Source organism: Dipodomys ordii, unplaced genomic scaffold (assembly GCF_000151885.1).
Source record: "Dipodomys ordii isolate 6190 unplaced genomic scaffold, Dord_2.0 Scaffold77, whole genome shotgun sequence".
Taxonomy (NCBI): domain Eukaryota; kingdom Metazoa; phylum Chordata; class Mammalia; order Rodentia; family Heteromyidae; genus Dipodomys; species Dipodomys ordii.
In genome coordinates this window covers 781841-797771 of record NW_012267293.1, presented here as the reverse complement: position 1 = coordinate 797771, position 15931 = coordinate 781841, and the positions used below count along the sequence as shown (strand labels likewise).

The following is a 15931-nucleotide window of genomic DNA, read 5'->3' as shown; positions in this document are numbered from 1 at the left end:
AAGAAGGGGAGAGGGAGGGGGAGAGAGAGGGAAAGAAGGAGAGGGAGAGGAGTAGAGAGAAAGAGGGAGCGGGGAGAGGGGATAGGGAGGGGGAGAGAGAGAGAAAGAGAGAGGGAGAACGATAGACAGAGAGAGGAGGGGGTTCATCCAGAGCCCGGCCCATCTTCCCCATGACCACAGAATGAGGGGGTGCTCTGGGAAGGCCCCGGGACACAGGCAGGCGGTCCAGCCTCCCCTCCCCCATTGCTGTCAGTCCACCTGCACCCCAGCTGCCCGAACCAGCCTCTGTTTTTCAAGTGTGTGATTGCTCTTCCCGCAGAACACGGCCCCTCTGTGGGCCGCCTGTCCACAGCCCTGTGTGTTCGCTGGGGGTGGCTGGCTTTGAACCTCGTGCCTGGACTGACAGGGCTGAGAGCGTGTTACCCATTCCTTCTGGAAGCACGCGCGCTCTCCAGTGTGGATTCTGCGCCCTCCTTGGCACACTCCAGTGGCGGGAAGAGCCACCCTTCCCTCGACCCTTCAGTGGGAAAGCACTCACAACTGGAGACCCTGGCTCTGCCCTTCGGGGCACTGGTCTGAGGACCCTGCGCAGCAGCAACGCCTCCCAGAGCTCGATGCGTGGCGTTGCACCTGGTGTGTGGGGGAGCTCTGGGGAGCCAAGAGCTATTTTTGGTTCTATAGTCCTTGGGTTTGAAGGCTGTGCCTGCTGGGAAAGGAAGTTCTGGCACCTTCCAGGGGAGGCTGGCTGGGTCCGGAGACAGAGCTCCACGTGGCACAGTGTTTGCCACAGGCCTGGATGAAGGGACTCTGGTTCTATTGCAAAGTTCTCTCTTCCACACGAAGAACAAGCTGCAGTTATTTTGTGTGGATTTAGTTAATGCTGACTGAATTCAAGGGCCGTGAGCAAGCCAAGTTGGCTGTTCAATGAGAGAAAGGTCATGGGGGGAGGGGAGGGGGGGAACTGGGTTGCCTTCCTATCTCGATCTCCATCGCTAATCAGATTTCCTGTTGACAGTTTATACTTCTGTGTCCTCAGATTATAAAACATTATCTTAATTCAATCATAAAGTTCTCCCACAGGGGCAGTCTAATTACGACTTAGCATATTTCTATTTCACTCACAAATGAAGACCCACATACTTGGGTTGAGAATTATTACTGAAATACTGCCATTTCCAGTCCAAAGCAGCAAACTGCTTTGACTCATTGTAGCAAAACGCAATCCGTATGTATAATTCAGTGTGAAACGTGGGACCTTCCAGCCAGGTGTGCACGGAGGCGGCCCTGGGGGAGGAGGGAGTGTGATTCAGAAGGTCTACTGCTGGGTCCTCGGTGAGTTTTGTCACCAGTGAAACTGCTCTGAGCCTGTGCTCTGCACCGGTTCACCCAACAGAACAGCTTGAGACAAGAGCACAGCGTGCGTTAGGAAGCACTCCATGCAGAGATGAGCGTACGATCTGGAAGATTCAGCTCCTTCCTACACTCATGCATAGACGTGTCCCCATGTGCACACCTGTGTGGTGGGTGACCAGTCCGTGGGCTGGCCTGCCCACTGCAGGGGGCCCTGGCCTGGCTGACCCACGTCCCGGCCTGACCCACATCCTGGTGTGTGAGGCAGGGCTCTGGCAGGGCCCCCCAGACCCCACACCATCTCCATCCTCGGTGTTTGGACGTTGGACTTGCATTTAAATATGCTAAAAGAAACAAAACACAGTTTTAAGATAGCATAAAGCTGGGCCGTTAATAGGACCGTTGGTCTGCAGTGAGGGCCCCATTCAGACAAGGATGCGTGTCGCGTTGGAAGGTGTTTGCTGAGGACCTGGCCCAGCACGGTTGGATCTGCCCGGGGCTTTGGGACCATGCCGGTTCGGTGCGGTGCCTGGAGTCCTGATGTCAATCTGCCCTCTCGTGTAACGCTAGAATTCCCTCACAAACCACGTGGTCACCAAGTGACCGATAGCCCTCTTCAAAGTGTCAGCCCTGCAATGTTCTTTTCTGAAAGGCAACTGGAACCGTTTTCTTCTGCTGCTGGGACTCGAGCCCAGGGCCTTATGCATGCCAGTGGCCGCTCTGCCGCTGTACTGATGCCCACAGCCCAAACCAGGGCCTTCAAATACCTCCAGCAGCCTATGTGTTTATTCTTGAAGGGTCGTTTACATTTGCTTTCATTTGTGTGCACCTGACATTTTTGGGTGAAAAATCAGCCCTGTGTCCACCTGAGGTCCACTGAGGGTCCAGCTGAAGGGTGTTGCATGCGTAGCCTCTCTGCCCTGGGGTGGAGGCTGCCCTGGGCTGTGCGGCCCGGCCGCTGCTCCGGCGGCACTGTCCTACTATCAGACTTGCGTAGTTCGGTTAGGAAGGCAGAGTGCTGTGGAGTAATCAACATGGAATAAAATAGTTACATTTCGTGTGTGTGTGCGAGCGCGCGCACACACGTGTGCATGCACGCACATTTGTGTGCTTGTGTGCCAGTCTGGCCTGGGTACTGTCCCTGAGAGCTTTTGCGTAAGGCTGGTGCTTCACCACTTGAGCCACAGCACCACGCCTAGCTTTATCTGAGGCATTTATTGAAGGAAAGAGTCTCAGACTGGGACTCTCCTGCCCAGGCTGGCTTCAAGCAGTGGTCCTCAGATCTCAGCCTGAGCAGCTGGGGTGAGAGGCGTGAGCCTCCACTGCCCAACAGTCACATTTCTTAATTAATCAAAACAATTTTGACAAGCAAAAATAATTCTATTTCTTCGTGTCCTCTCTTAGGTTCTGTAAATGAAAAATTACCCCAACGGGAAGGCACAGGAAAAGCAGGTAACTATCGCAAAAAGAATTTGCACGATAATATATAGAAGCTAATGCAAATTCTGTCATGGAATAACTTTTTGAGTTAAAATTTGAACATGTACTGGTAATGAGGACGATGCTCAAACAGTCGGAGAGTTCTTTATCGGTTCTACACACACGTGTCCATCCTGGCCTCTGCCGGTGCCCGTGGGCACGGGCTGCAGGGGGCCAGGTCCACCGGTCAGGTGACGCTCTCCGTGTGTCAGTGGCTGTCAGGTGGTAGCTGCAGTGTGGGAGGACCCTGTGGGGCGTGGGGAGGGCCAGCAGCTTTGCTCCACATGGGATTGTAGGCTGCAGTGTTGCTATTGACCTTTACATTAACTTCACGATGAAACAAAATTAGACTTTAGTGCCAAAATCATAGACATCTTTCATAACACACTGAGTCGACGGCACAGAGAAGTAATACAAATTTAAATATACCAAAGCTTTATTTGGCTCCATTCCAGACGCGTAGCCTGAGACTCTTAATGCCCCTGTGGGGATAGAAAGGCAGCATGGGCCGTGTGGGGAGCACTCGGTAGCGTGGGCCGTGTGGGGAGCACTCGGCCGCGTGGGCCGTGTGGGGAGCACTCGGCCGCGTGGGCCGTGTGGGGAGCACTCGGCAGCGTGGGCCGTGTGGGGAGCACTCGGCAGCGTGGGCCGTGTGGGGAGCACTCGGCAGCGTGGGCCGTGTGGGGAGCACTCGGCAGCGTGGGCCGTGTGGGGAGCACTCGGCAGCGTGGGCCGTGTGGGGAGCACTGGGGCAGCGTGGGCCGTGTGGGGAGCACTCGGCAGCGTGGGCCGTGTGGGGAGCACTCGGCAGCGTGGGCCATGTGGGGAGCACTTGGCGCGGCGTGGACCGTGTGGGGAGCACTCCCGAGGACATAGGGCTGCCCGGTGGTTTCTTGAAGAGGGTATACTTGGGATGGACCAGTGCTAGCGGCTTCCCACAGTGAAGACGGGAGCAGAGGCGCAGAGGGCTGGGTGAGGCCTGTGTCATCCTGAGCAGGAAGCAGGGAATATTAGAATAAGCTACTTAGACTTTAGTCTAAGATCGTGTGCAGAAAATCTTGTGCTTTTGAAGGTGACAGTGATTATGGTTAGGAAAGGAATCAAATGCTGGAAAGGAGGCAGCGGCCCAGGGTTGCGGAGCTCTTAAAGCACAAATCCTCCTTTTGTTACAAAGTACGTGGGGCGCCCTGGGGCAAGTTCCTGTGGGTGCGGGGCAGGGGCACATACAAGGGACCAAGGCCCTGCCTGATGGACATGCATCTCACAGAAGGCATGCCTGGAATCAAGCACCAGCATTGGTTAGTAGATTAAGAATGAACTGAGAGTGTGAGCAGCAGGATTAATACCTCAGGGGGCTCTGTGCCAGTGGTGTAAGGCAGGACCGTAGCAAGGCCAGGGCTGAGACGCTGGGCACGGAGAGCTGGGCACAGGCCTCCCCGCTGAACCTGCCGGCCGCCCCACAGAGCTGGCCATGTTCTGCCTGCAGAGACAGGTGATTTGGGGGAGGGGCTGGAGGGCCTGCAGCAAAAGCAGGAAAGAGGCTGAAATGAGCCACTCTTCCGTTTTTTGTTTTTACTGTGTTCTTTTTAAGCCTTTTGATTCCTTAGGTGTCTCTTTCTCTTTGTTTCCTTACACCCCTGGCTTATTGTTGCCAGCAGTACCAGCTGTGTGTTCACATGAGGTGAGGTGACATTTTTGTCAGGATTTGGACAGAAAACTCTCTTCAAGAGCTTATTCCGTGTGACAGATTCTCCTATGAGGAGGAGCCTGTTTGGACAGCTGGGAAGGGGGGTGGGGCTGTGAGTCCTGGGTGGCCCTGGTCCTGAGTTTTGATTCTGAAGTCACTGAGAGTGAGTGACCTTGGGGGAGGAGACCCTTGGGTGGGTGACCTTGGGGGCGGTGACCCTCAGGCGGGTGACCTTGGGGGAGGAGACCCTTGGGTGGGTGACCTTGGGGGTGGTGACCCTCAGGCGGTGACCTTGGGGGAGGTGACCCTCAGGCGGGTGACCTTGGGGGAGGAGACCATTGGGTGGGTGACCTTGGGGGAGGTGACCCTTGGGTGGGTGACCTTGGGGGAGGTGACCCTCAGGCGGTGACCTTGGGGGAGGTGACCCTCAGGCGGGTGACCTTGGGGGAGGAGACCCTTGGGTGGGTGACCTTGGGAGAGGTGACCCTCAGGCGGTGACCTTGGGGGAGGTGACCCTCAGGTGGTGACCTTGGGGGAGGAGACCCTTGGGTGGGTGACCTTGGGGGAGGTGACCCTCAGGCGGTGACCTTGGGGGAGGTGACCCTCAGGCAGGTGACCTTGGGGGAGGAGACCCTTGGGTGGGTGACCTTGGGGGCGGTGACCCTCAGGCAGGTGACCTTGGGGGAGGAGACCCTTGGGTGGGTGACCTTGGGGGCGGTGACCCTCAGGTGGTGACCTTGGGGGAGGAGACCCTTGGGTGGGTGACCTTGGGGGAGGTGACCCTCAGGCGGGTGACCTTGGGGGAGGAGACCCTTGGGTGGGTGACCTTGGGGGCGGTGACCCTCAGGTGGTGACCTTGGGGGAGGTGACCCTTGGGTGGGTGACCTTGGGGGAGGTGACCCTCAGGCAGTGACCTTGGGGGAGGTGACCCTCAGGCGGGTGACCTTGGGGGAGGAGACCCTTGGGTGGGTGACCTTGGGGGTGGTGACCCTCAGGTGGTGACCTTGGGGGAGGCGACCCTCTGGTGGCCCAGCCTCCGCCCTGCCCCCCAGGCCAGGCTGTCCACCTGCACCCAGGGGTCTGTGGGCGGAGAGGGTATCAGCCGCTCCCATACTGGTCCTGCACTAGCCCCCTCTCTGCCCCGTACCCCGCTGGCTTCTTATGCCTGGGACGCTCAATCCTCAGCCTTCATCAGAGACAGGCCTGCTGCACGGTACATGAAATAACAATTGTACATTTGAAGAGAGTCCTCCCGGCTCCTCCCCAGCTCCCCAGCTCCTCCCCAGCTCCCCAGCTCCTCCCCAGCTCCTCCCCAGCTCCTCCCCGGCTCCCTGGGACCCGGAGCTGTGCAGGCGTGGGGGGGGGCAGGGCTGTCCCACGGGCTGGGCTCCCTCACACCTGGGATCGCCCCGCTCAGCCACGCAGGGGAGGGACATGCAGCGGACTGGCTGTGGCTGCTCCGGTCCCCCCTCCGCACCCTCCACCCTGCACCTCTGGGGGCTCCCTGCGCGTGGTTTTCCAGCTCTTTCTTGCCCATCACCATCTTACTGCCAAACACTGGCCCCGTGCTCAGAACCAGACCCGGCATTTCCCTCCTGGGCTGGTGCTGGGCCTCAGTCAAGCTCGGAGGGCTTTGGTGCAGGGTCTCAGTCCCGCCCCTCGGCCCCAGCCTTTGCACCATTCCTGGGTGGCTGTGCAGCCCCAGCCTGGGCACTGGGTGGTTGGCTACGTGGGGGCTTTCCCAGCACCTGTATGCACACTTACTTAGCTTACTCTCATAATTGTAGTCTCCTTGCAAATCTTTTCCGTTCTGAATTCAGATGATGCCGCAGCCCCAGCGTTGGAGACTCAGCCTCAAGGAGACGAAGAAGGTGAGCCAGGGTGCGGGACGGGGCCTGGAGTGGGGGAGGGTGGACGGTCGGGGGGGTGGGTGGACGGTCAGGGGGGCGTATGGACGGTCGGGGGGAGGGTGGACGGTCATGGGCTAGGAGTAGAGACAGGCCATCCTGACAAAGACGTCACTCAGCGCTCAGACATTCAAAGAAGAGTCAATGTGGTCTCACTGTTATGTAAAATACAGAAAGGAAAACTCCTTACCTAAACTCACACAGCAAGGAAGTGGAAAGCGTTTACAGAAGTAGGTGAGAGGAAAAGAACATTAGGCCAAAAGGTCAGGTCAGGTCATGTAGTGCTCAAGAGGATCTGGTCAGTCCTGGGCTTGAACTCGGGGCCTGGGCGCCATCCCTGAGCTTTTGCACTCAAGCCTGGCACTCTACCACTTGAGCCACAGCTCCACTTCAGGCTTTCTGGAGCCAGAGTCTTACAAACTTTCCTTCCTCTGGCTGCCTTTGAACCACAATCCTCAGATCCCAGCCTCCTGAGTAGCTAGGATTACAGGTGTGAGCCACTGGCACATGGCTTCATTTCCAGCTCATTTTATTGGTTAATTGGAAATAGAGTCTTAGCTGAGGCTGGCTTCAAACCTCATCCTCAGATCTCAGCCTCCTGAGTAGCTAGGATGACAGGTGTGAGCCACCGGTGCCCAGCACGATATCGGGTTCTTAACCACAAGTGTGCACAAACCTTCCTGGCGTGTGTTGATGCAGGTGTGAACTTGCCAGGCCGCAGGGTCTTCTCACTGCCCTGTGTCTAATTATGAAGACAGAAGCCCCGTCCCCCGCTTCGTGGCCCCTCGAGTTTGCTGCTTTGGCGTTTCCAGGTGGCACAGCACTGCCTGTTCATTTGTGTGAAGAAATGTCTGGGTTGAGAATTCCAGTTTGAGCGATATAAACGCATATTCTGGGGGTGTGGAGCCATGCCGTCTCCCCGTTCACGTCTTGTCAGCGCTGGGCATGAGTTCAGACTTCCTACATTTTGCCGTCGTAGTTGTCTTGGGCCTTGGTTCCCTGCTCAGGCCAAGCGGTGTCATGGTCTGGAGAGCATCTGCAGGGGATGCCCACGGCAAATGCATCGGCGTGTGGAGGGCGCGTGGCCCCTGTCACTGCGGTAGCGCACCGTGTGCGCTCTCCTCCGCCACCCCACACCCTCCAACCCCATTCCACAGACAGGCCCCGGAACAGGCTTCAGCGCCTGTATCCTCAGGACAGGATTGTGACGCATACCATCTGTGTTACAGTGCATTTAACAAATAGCTCACTCAAGTATTGCTTTCCTTGGAAAGACAAAATCAAAGTTCAGCAGAATAAAACACCAGGAACCAAGTATTGAAAAGGGGCAGGGTAGGGCCGAGGGGTAGACGAATGAGGAGGTGGATGATGAAGAAGAGAACTGGGGGGAATGCAGCCAGCAATCCAATTAAGATGGGGGCAGAGAGGATGAGCAGGGGTGGGTGACAAGGACCAAGGTATATTGTATTCATAAAGTGCCATGTCAAATGGCAACTCCTAGGTACAACTACCAAAGTAAAAGGTAGGAGAGAAAGTCATCAATAGTCATTGGGAAAAAAGGGAGTAACTATGTTTGTTTTGCAGGGTTCATCTGAGCATCTTTCTGTAGTACCCAGCTCTTTCAACACGGAGCTGCATTCAAACAGCTTTTCATTGCACTTTCCAATGAGGAAAACTGACGCTAACAGTAGAAATGGGAGTAGGGGGTGGATTGTTGTTTCCTTTGGTCTCCTTTCCTTTAGAAAGTGAGGTGTGCGTTTCTCTACCAGATTAATTAGTTGACTTTTAGACCAGCTGCTGAGCTCAGCTGAGGAAGGTGCGTTGCGCTCGGGATGTAACATGACTTCTACCTCGTTCACAGACATCGCGTCTCGGTACCCAACACTTTGGACAGAGCAAGTGAAAAGTCGGCAGAACAAGACCAATAAAAATTCAGGTAAAAGAGGTGCCCTGTCACGCTGAACCCCTGAGGGCGTTGCGCGTCCTGACCTGGTCCCGAGTCCCGGAAGTGCTGTGCACAGGCCTCCACACCGTCCTCTCAGTCATCAGAATGGGTTTACAACTCGGTCTCTTTTATTGAATTTTCTACATTATTTGGAATAGTCTGTTGATGCCACAAACTACAATTCTAGAGATGAAGTGTGAATGTGTGTTACATTTTGTTAGTAAGATTTTGCCTTTACCCTAATTTCCCAAACATCCATATTTTTGGCTAATTCATTCCTCCCAGTTGTATATATTGTGTTTGCTGCAAAACAATGTTTGTCAGGGCTTCATACGGTGAACTGGACCCCTTGTTCTGTGGACGGCGGGCTTGCTCTGAGTCCGGCTGGGGGTTGGGTGGTCTCAGGAAGCCAGCTTCTTCTGTAGCCTTTGCTTTCGTGCTCTGTGGCTGGTCTGCGCGTTTCCTGTGATCTCGTGGAACTTCTGAGCTTGGTGGTCAGTCACTGAGGCAGGTTGGCTCAGGGGCTACAAGAAATTCCCGCAGAGAAGAGAAATAGGGCAGAGGCCAAGAAGCGCGAGCATCGCGCATCGCTATCCTACCGTCTCTGTGTTTTCTTTGAGGTGCGTTTTCACACCCACTTAGGAGAAGGTCAAAGGTTACCCACAGGCAGGCATCACGTAAAGGGGGTGTGGTGCTGCTGGAGACAGGAGTAGCTCTGCCTTCAGGGACGTGCCCGCGCTTGGGGGCAGGGAGGCGAGGGGCCTGCGCTGTAGACGTGCTGGTGGCTCTAGAACACTTTTCATGGGAGCTGCAGCTAGGCAGCACCTGAACTTAATTTGGGAAAGAAACAGGTCTGTGCTTTCCACCACTGGAAAGGTACCTTTTTAGAGCACCTTGAGCGGCTGGTGTGGGAGCGTCCTGCGCCGGTCCTGCGCTGGCCCCACGCTGGCCCCGCGCTGACCCGGGCCACCCCGGCAGCTCGGGAACAGGGTGCCTCACCCATGCAGACTCAGGCTGAGCCCGGCCTGGCCTGGCCGCGCCGACTCACCTCACGCCCGGCAGGCACGCAGAGTGCTCGGGAAACCCCAGTGCACTCCACCTGCCTGCCTTGTGATGTGATCTGCGCCCCACACCGGGGTGGAATTCCGGAAGAAGAATGGAGCGGCTTGATCCTGTGTTCAGTGTTCACGCAGAAATGGCAAGCACCCTCAGGATTCGCACTCTGGCCACTGCGATCCATGGAATTTCAGACACCAGTTGAGTCTCATTTCCCTTTAATTTGCAAATTCGCATTGTGATAATATGGTATGACTTGCTGAAATCAAAGAATACATAGGCATGTGTCATAATAACCACAGTGGAGCATCTCAGGGAGGGGATCACACACAGGGGAGGTGATCACACACAGGGAGGTGATCACACACAGGGAGGTGATCACACAGGGAGGGAGGTGATCACACACAGGGGAGGGGGAGGTGATCTCACACACAGAGGAGGTGATCACACACAGGGAGGTGATCACACACAGGGAGGTGATCACACAGGGGAGGTGATCACACAGAGGAGGTGATCACACACAGGGAGGTGATCACACACAGGGGAGGTGATCACACACAGGGGAGGTGATCACACACAGGGGAGGTGATCACACACAGGGGAGGTGATCACACACAGGGAGGTGATCACACACAGGGGAGGTGATCACACACAGGGAGGTGATCACACACAGGGAGGTGATCACACAGGGCAGGTGGTCACACGCAGGCCTGGGGAGGGGACACCTGCACTGCTGGCAGCTTCTGAAGTGGTGGTGGGCCGCAGGGTCTCTGGTTCCTCTCCAGGCATGGCTCTCCTCACCAACCCAGCCATTACAGGCCATCCTGGCCCTGACCGGGAGCTGGCCCTCTGCTCCCTGGCCCTGGCTGGCCCCGTGGTCACCGGCATGCAGTACGGCCAGCCTGGCGCTGGGCTCTGTCCTCCTGGATTACATGGAGGGCAGCCTGCGTGCGAGGCTGATGTCTCCCTGAGCTGTGTACTTAGCACGCAGAATGTAAAGCTGGAGATGCAGAGTCGGAGCACGGCTCTTCTGCTGGCCGGGCAGGGTCCCCGGCGGGGCTCTGCAGACCTGGGGAAGACACTCCTGGCCTGGCCCCTTTTGCCACAGAGCTGAGGCCAGGCCTCCCCCCCTCTGCATGCCAGCCTTTGTGGTTATTGTCTTTCTAGACTGCGGGAGAACTAGAGAAAACATAGAAGTCCCAGTTTTGTCAGCAGTGCAAATTGCCCTCCTCCTTGGAGAGAAATCTGTCTTCCTCCCTTGGCCATTAAACACGGATCTGTTTTATGTCCGGCGTGTGTGTGGTGTATCCAAGGTCTGCGGGGTCCGTCAGTGGAAATATTTTCTGCTGTATGCAGGGTTCATCATTTTTGTTTTATTGCAAATATTAAAATTAGTGCCAAAAGATAATTATCTTCTACTTCTGCCTTAAATCAGGCTAAATTGCATTCCTCAGTGGGAAATAAAATAAGCTATATTTTTCTTTTCTGTTTCTAACATTTTCCTTTCCATTCTGTTTATCTCACATAACATTACCAAAACAGAAAAATACCAGACTCTAAGTTATAAAGTTTTGATCATTTGAAAAGATGAACAGATCCATAAATTAATAATCCCTTATAAGTGTGGACTGTAAAAATATATTATTTTAAAGCATTAATTATCCTTCTTTAAAATATGCATGACCAAGTCTGTCTAACTTTCCTAATTGTAGAAAGCAGCTTTAATTCCAGTCATACTTACTTTTCAGATTTCAACATTTGAGCAAACTGGTTAAATAATCAGGGTAAAGAATGTCAAATACAGAAATGACAGAAATTGGGGACAAAAGCAGCAAATGACGGCTTCACTGTGTGCAAGCACAAACTGTTCAGCAAATGGCGGCTTCACTGTGTGCAAGCACAAACTGTTCAGCCGTGTGAAGAAGGCGCCTGGCCTCACCTCCCAGTAGAGTGAGATTTGTGCCTGTCCCCCAAATCAGTGAGGTCTGATGTGAGAATCCAGCTCAATCCATCAGCTGAGTGCTGTGCATCCGCAGCTCACTCTATCTACCATGCTGTGCGTCTGCAGCATGGTTCTTTTGTGGTTGTTGGTCATGGGGCTTGAACTCAGGGCCTGGGCACTGTTCCTCAGCTCTTCAGTTCAAGGTGAGTGCTCTAACATTTGAGCTACAGCACCACTTCTGGTTTTCTGTTGGTTATTTGGAGATAAGAGTCTCATGGCTATTGCTGCCTGGGCTGCCTTTGAACCGTGATCCTCAGATCTCAGTCCCTTGAGGAGCTGGGACACAGGCGTGAGCCGCCAGCGCCCGGCTGCACATGGTTCTTAATAGCAAGTGGCCGACAGAGCTTCACTCAAACCCCTGTCCCGTCCCCGGCGCTGTGTGCAAAGGCCGATGTGTGGCCCGTCCTGGCCTCCTCCAGCCTCCTCTGGAGGCATCGCTGGCTGGCCAGAGGCTTGGATTGCCCACAGGGCTCTCACCGCTCCTGCTTCTGTCCTGAGTGACTGGGAGCTAGAAGTTCTGCCTTGCCAGGCCCGTGCTACGGGCAGAGGGGCAGAGGGGGCTCCTCCCCTCGCCACACAGGGGCCAGCCACGGAGCCACAGCTCCCCCGGCCTTGCTTAGCCGGGGGAAGGCCGGCAGGCCACCGTGCAGAGGGCCGTGCTGCATCTGCGGTGGCCCAGAGGACGTGCACACTGGCAAACTGGCTTTTATTTAAGATATAGATTCTGCATGGGGGGTATTTATGCCCCAAACCATTTCTTGTTTATCTGAAATTCAGATTCAACCTGGCATCTGGTGACCTTGGCTTAACTCATCTTCAGTTAGGAAAAAAGTGCTTGTGTCCTCTTCCTAAACATGTGAATAGAAAGTATCCGTCTGCTTTGGGGGACTTGCGCCCGAGTGGCCCCAGGGCGGAGGCTGCGCTCCCCTGCCAAGCCCTGGCGGGCGGAGGCAGGGTCCTCAGCTACAGCCTTCAGCCGACCTGTCCCTCCGGCTGTCTGTCCATCCTCTTCCCATCTAACCAGAGCTCCGCCTTCATTATGACCATTTCCAAGTGCCGTCACCCCCACCCCTCAGTCCATGGCCGGCAGGTCCAATATGGCCACTGCACTCTCACTTTCTTGCTCTGTCTCGCTGTCTGTCTCTGTCTCTGTCTCTGTCTGTCTCTCTCTCTCTCATATACACACACTCTCTCTGTCTTGCTCATCTCTACCTGCTCAGCCTGCCGCCAGCCCCCTGGCCTTCCTCCCACAGCCCCGGGGCAGTTTGGGCCCTGACCGGTCCCTGTCTAGCAAGGAGCAGCCACCACAGCCACTCGGGACTTATCAGCCGTGGATACAAACCCCTTCTGGGCTAGAACAAAATGTCTTTGTTTTCCCATATCAAATGCTGGCTGCAAGTAGAAGTTTCTCCCAAATCTAAGCATTGTTTCATGGCTACAGGTACATTATGCAATGGAGTTATTTTCAGCAGTGTTTTTTTAATCATTTTTATGAAAACAAGTACAGTTCAAGTTGACAGCAGAGACGTGCCCCGGGCACGCCTCGAGCGAGGGGCAGACCCCAGCGCGGCCTCCAGCCCTGCCGGGCATAGGAAACAGAACTCGAAGCCCTGCGGGCGGTGCCGGGCCTTCCATTTCCATGCCCACGCATTTGGCACACATCAGCTGCTCAGTTAATGGGAAAGCATCGAAGCGGCTTCCAGTCTTTATCATAAGCTTTTCATCACATCTGGTACAGCGTGTGAGGTGTGCTGGCTGGGTGGTGCGTCCGGCACGTGGACGGGGCCCAGACCCTCCAGGGTGGGCGTGGAGTCCCCGGTCAGGGCCTTTCTTCCTGTGGTTGCTGTGAATCCTGAGCTGCCACGCCTCCCCTGAGCTCAGCCTAAGAAATGCAACTTTCCAAGATAACTTCCAACTAAAACGCACTTTTCTCGTTTGTTTGGACACTTGGAAATAATTTTGTTTTCTGTTATGATGTAGCTCTTCAAGACAAAAACGATACTTTATTTTAGAACTTAAAACTAGAAAAGAATAGAGTAATTCCTTCACCATGTGTCACTGGGAAGAGAGCTCTTTATTCATTCAAGAACGTTTCCCAATTTAAGCATTATCAATTAATTTTTTTCTCAAAGGTGCTAAGCTGTGTTCTTTAAATTCATTTCTTTCATTTTGAAGCACACCGAAGGCTGGAAGAAGTCTAGGCCTCATCGGCAGTTAACGCAGCACTGAAGAAACCCGCTGGTGCCTGGCGGAACACACGGGGGCCTTCTCTTTCCCATGTGTGCTTTCCCGCCTTTACGCCCTTTAAAGTTTCCTGTGGCTTCTTGTCATGTGCTTGCTCTCTTGTGGAAGTGATGGAGTGAAGACTTAGTTGGAGGAGGAGAGGAAGAGGAGGAGGAAGAAGAGGAGGAGGACAAGGGGAAGGAGGAGGAGGAGGAGGAGGAAGGAGGAGGCTTTGCACTGCCTGCCATGTTGCTTAGGCTGGTGATCACTGGTGTAGTCGGTGAATGGCCTCCCAACACCAGGGCCAGCCAGGGCCATTGGAGGATGGACAGTGTCCATGCGGAGATGCGGCTGTGAGTTGGGGTGTCTGTGGACACTGCACAGGAGACGCAGCATGTGTCTATGTGGGATGATAAGTGTGCAACTGTGTGTGGATGAGTGTGCATCTGTGTGTGGGATGAGTGTGTGTCCATGTGGGATGAGTGTGCGTCTGTGTGTGGGATGATGAGTGTGCATCTGTGTGGGATGATGAGTGCGTCTGTGTGTGGGATGATGAGTGTGCGTCTGTGTGTGGGATGATGAGTGTGTGTCTGTGTGTGGGATGGTGAGTGTGCGTCTGTGTGTGGGATGGTGAGTGTGCGTCTGTGTGTGGGATGGTGAGTGTGTGTCTGTGTGTGGATGAGTGTGCATCTGTGTGTGGGACGATGAGTGTGTGTCTGTGTGTGGGATGATGAGTGTGTGTGTGTGGAATGATGAGTGTGCGTCTGTGTGTGGAATGATGAGTGTGCATCTGTGTGTGGGATGATGAGTGTGCGTCTGTGTGTGGGATGGTGAGTGTGCGTCTGTGTGTGGGATGGTGAGTGTGTGTGTGTGGGATGATGAGTGTGCATCAGTGTGTGGATGAGTGCGTCTGTGTATGGATGAGTGTGCGTCTGTGTGTGGGATGGTGAGTGTGTCTGTGTGGGATGATGAGTGTGTCTGTGTGTGGGATGGTGAGTGTGTATCAGTGTGTGGGATGGTGAGTGTGCGTCTGTGTGTGGGATGGTGAATGTGCGTCTGTGTGTGGGATGATGAGTGTGTATCTGTGTGTGGGATGATGAGTGTGTATCTGTGTGTGGGATGATGAGTGTGTGTCTGTGTATGGGATGGTGAGTGTGTATGTGTGGGGGATGGTGAGTGTGCGTCTGTGTGTAGGATGGTGAGTGTGTGTCTGTGTGTGGGATGGTGAGTGTGCGTCTGTGTGTGGGATGATGAGTGTGCGTCTGTGTGTGGGATGGTGAGTGTGCGTCTGTGTGTGGGATGATGAGTGTGAGTCTGTGTGTGGGATGATGAGTGTGTGTCTGTGTGTGGGATGGTGAGTGTGTGTCTGTGTGTGGGATGGTGAGTGTGCGTCTGTGTGTGGGATGGTGAGTGTGTGTCTTTGTGTGGATGAGTGTGCATCTGTGTGTGGGACGATGAGTGTGTGTCTGTGTGTGGGATGAGTGTGCGTCTGTGTGTGGAATGATGAGTGTGCATCTGTGTGTGGGATGATGAGTGTGCGTCTGTGTGTGGGATGGTGAGTGTGTGTGTGTGGGATGATGAGTGTGCATCAGTGTGTGGATGAGTGTGCGTCTGTGTGTGGATGAGTGTGCGTCTGTGTGTGGGATGGTGAGTGTGTGTTTGTGTGTGGGATGATGAGTGTGTCTGTGTGTGGGATGGTGAGTGTGTATCTGTGTGTGGGATGATGAGTGTGCGTGTGTGTGGGATGGTGAATGTGCGTCTGTGTGTGGGATGATGAGTGTGTATCTGTGTGTGGGATGATGTGTGTGTATCTGTGTGGGATGAGTGTGTGTCTGTGTGTGGGATGGTGAGTGTGTATCTGTGTGTGGGATGATGAGTGTGCATCTGTGTGTGGGATGATGAGTGTGCGTCTGTGTGTGGGATGATGAGTGTGCATCTGTGTGGGATGGTGAGTGTACGTCTGTGTGTGGGATGGTGAGTGTGCGTCTGTGTGTGGGATGGTGAGTGTGCATCTGTGTGTGGGATGGTGAGTGTGCGTCTGTGTGTGGGATGGTGAGTGTGCATCTGTGTGTGGGATGATGAGTGTGCGTCTGTGTGTGGGAAGATGAGTGCATCTGTGTGTGGGATGGTGAGTGTGCGTCTGTGTGTGGGATGGTGAGTGTGCGTCTGTGTGTGGGATGAGTGTGTGTCTGTGTGTGGGATGGTGAGTGTGCGTCTGTGTGTGGGATGGTGAGTGTGCGTCTGTGTGTGGGATGATGAGTGTGCGTCTGTGTGTGGGATGA

The 15931-nt window shown here is 54.7% G+C and overlaps 1 protein-coding gene across 1 annotated transcript in view; it reads left to right on the top strand.

The window, feature by feature from the left end:
- Nucleotides 1-15931, top strand: part of Smoc2 (SPARC related modular calcium binding 2) — a 65942-nt gene that overhangs the window by 18273 nt on the left and 31738 nt on the right. Inside the window, exons 7-9 of the mRNA XM_013024511.1 lie at nucleotides 2755-2802; nucleotides 6337-6387; nucleotides 8285-8359. Coding sequence (XP_012879965.1) covers nucleotides 2755-2802; nucleotides 6337-6387; nucleotides 8285-8359 — 174 coding nt within the window. The remainder of the gene's footprint in view (nucleotides 1-2754; nucleotides 2803-6336; nucleotides 6388-8284; nucleotides 8360-15931) is intronic.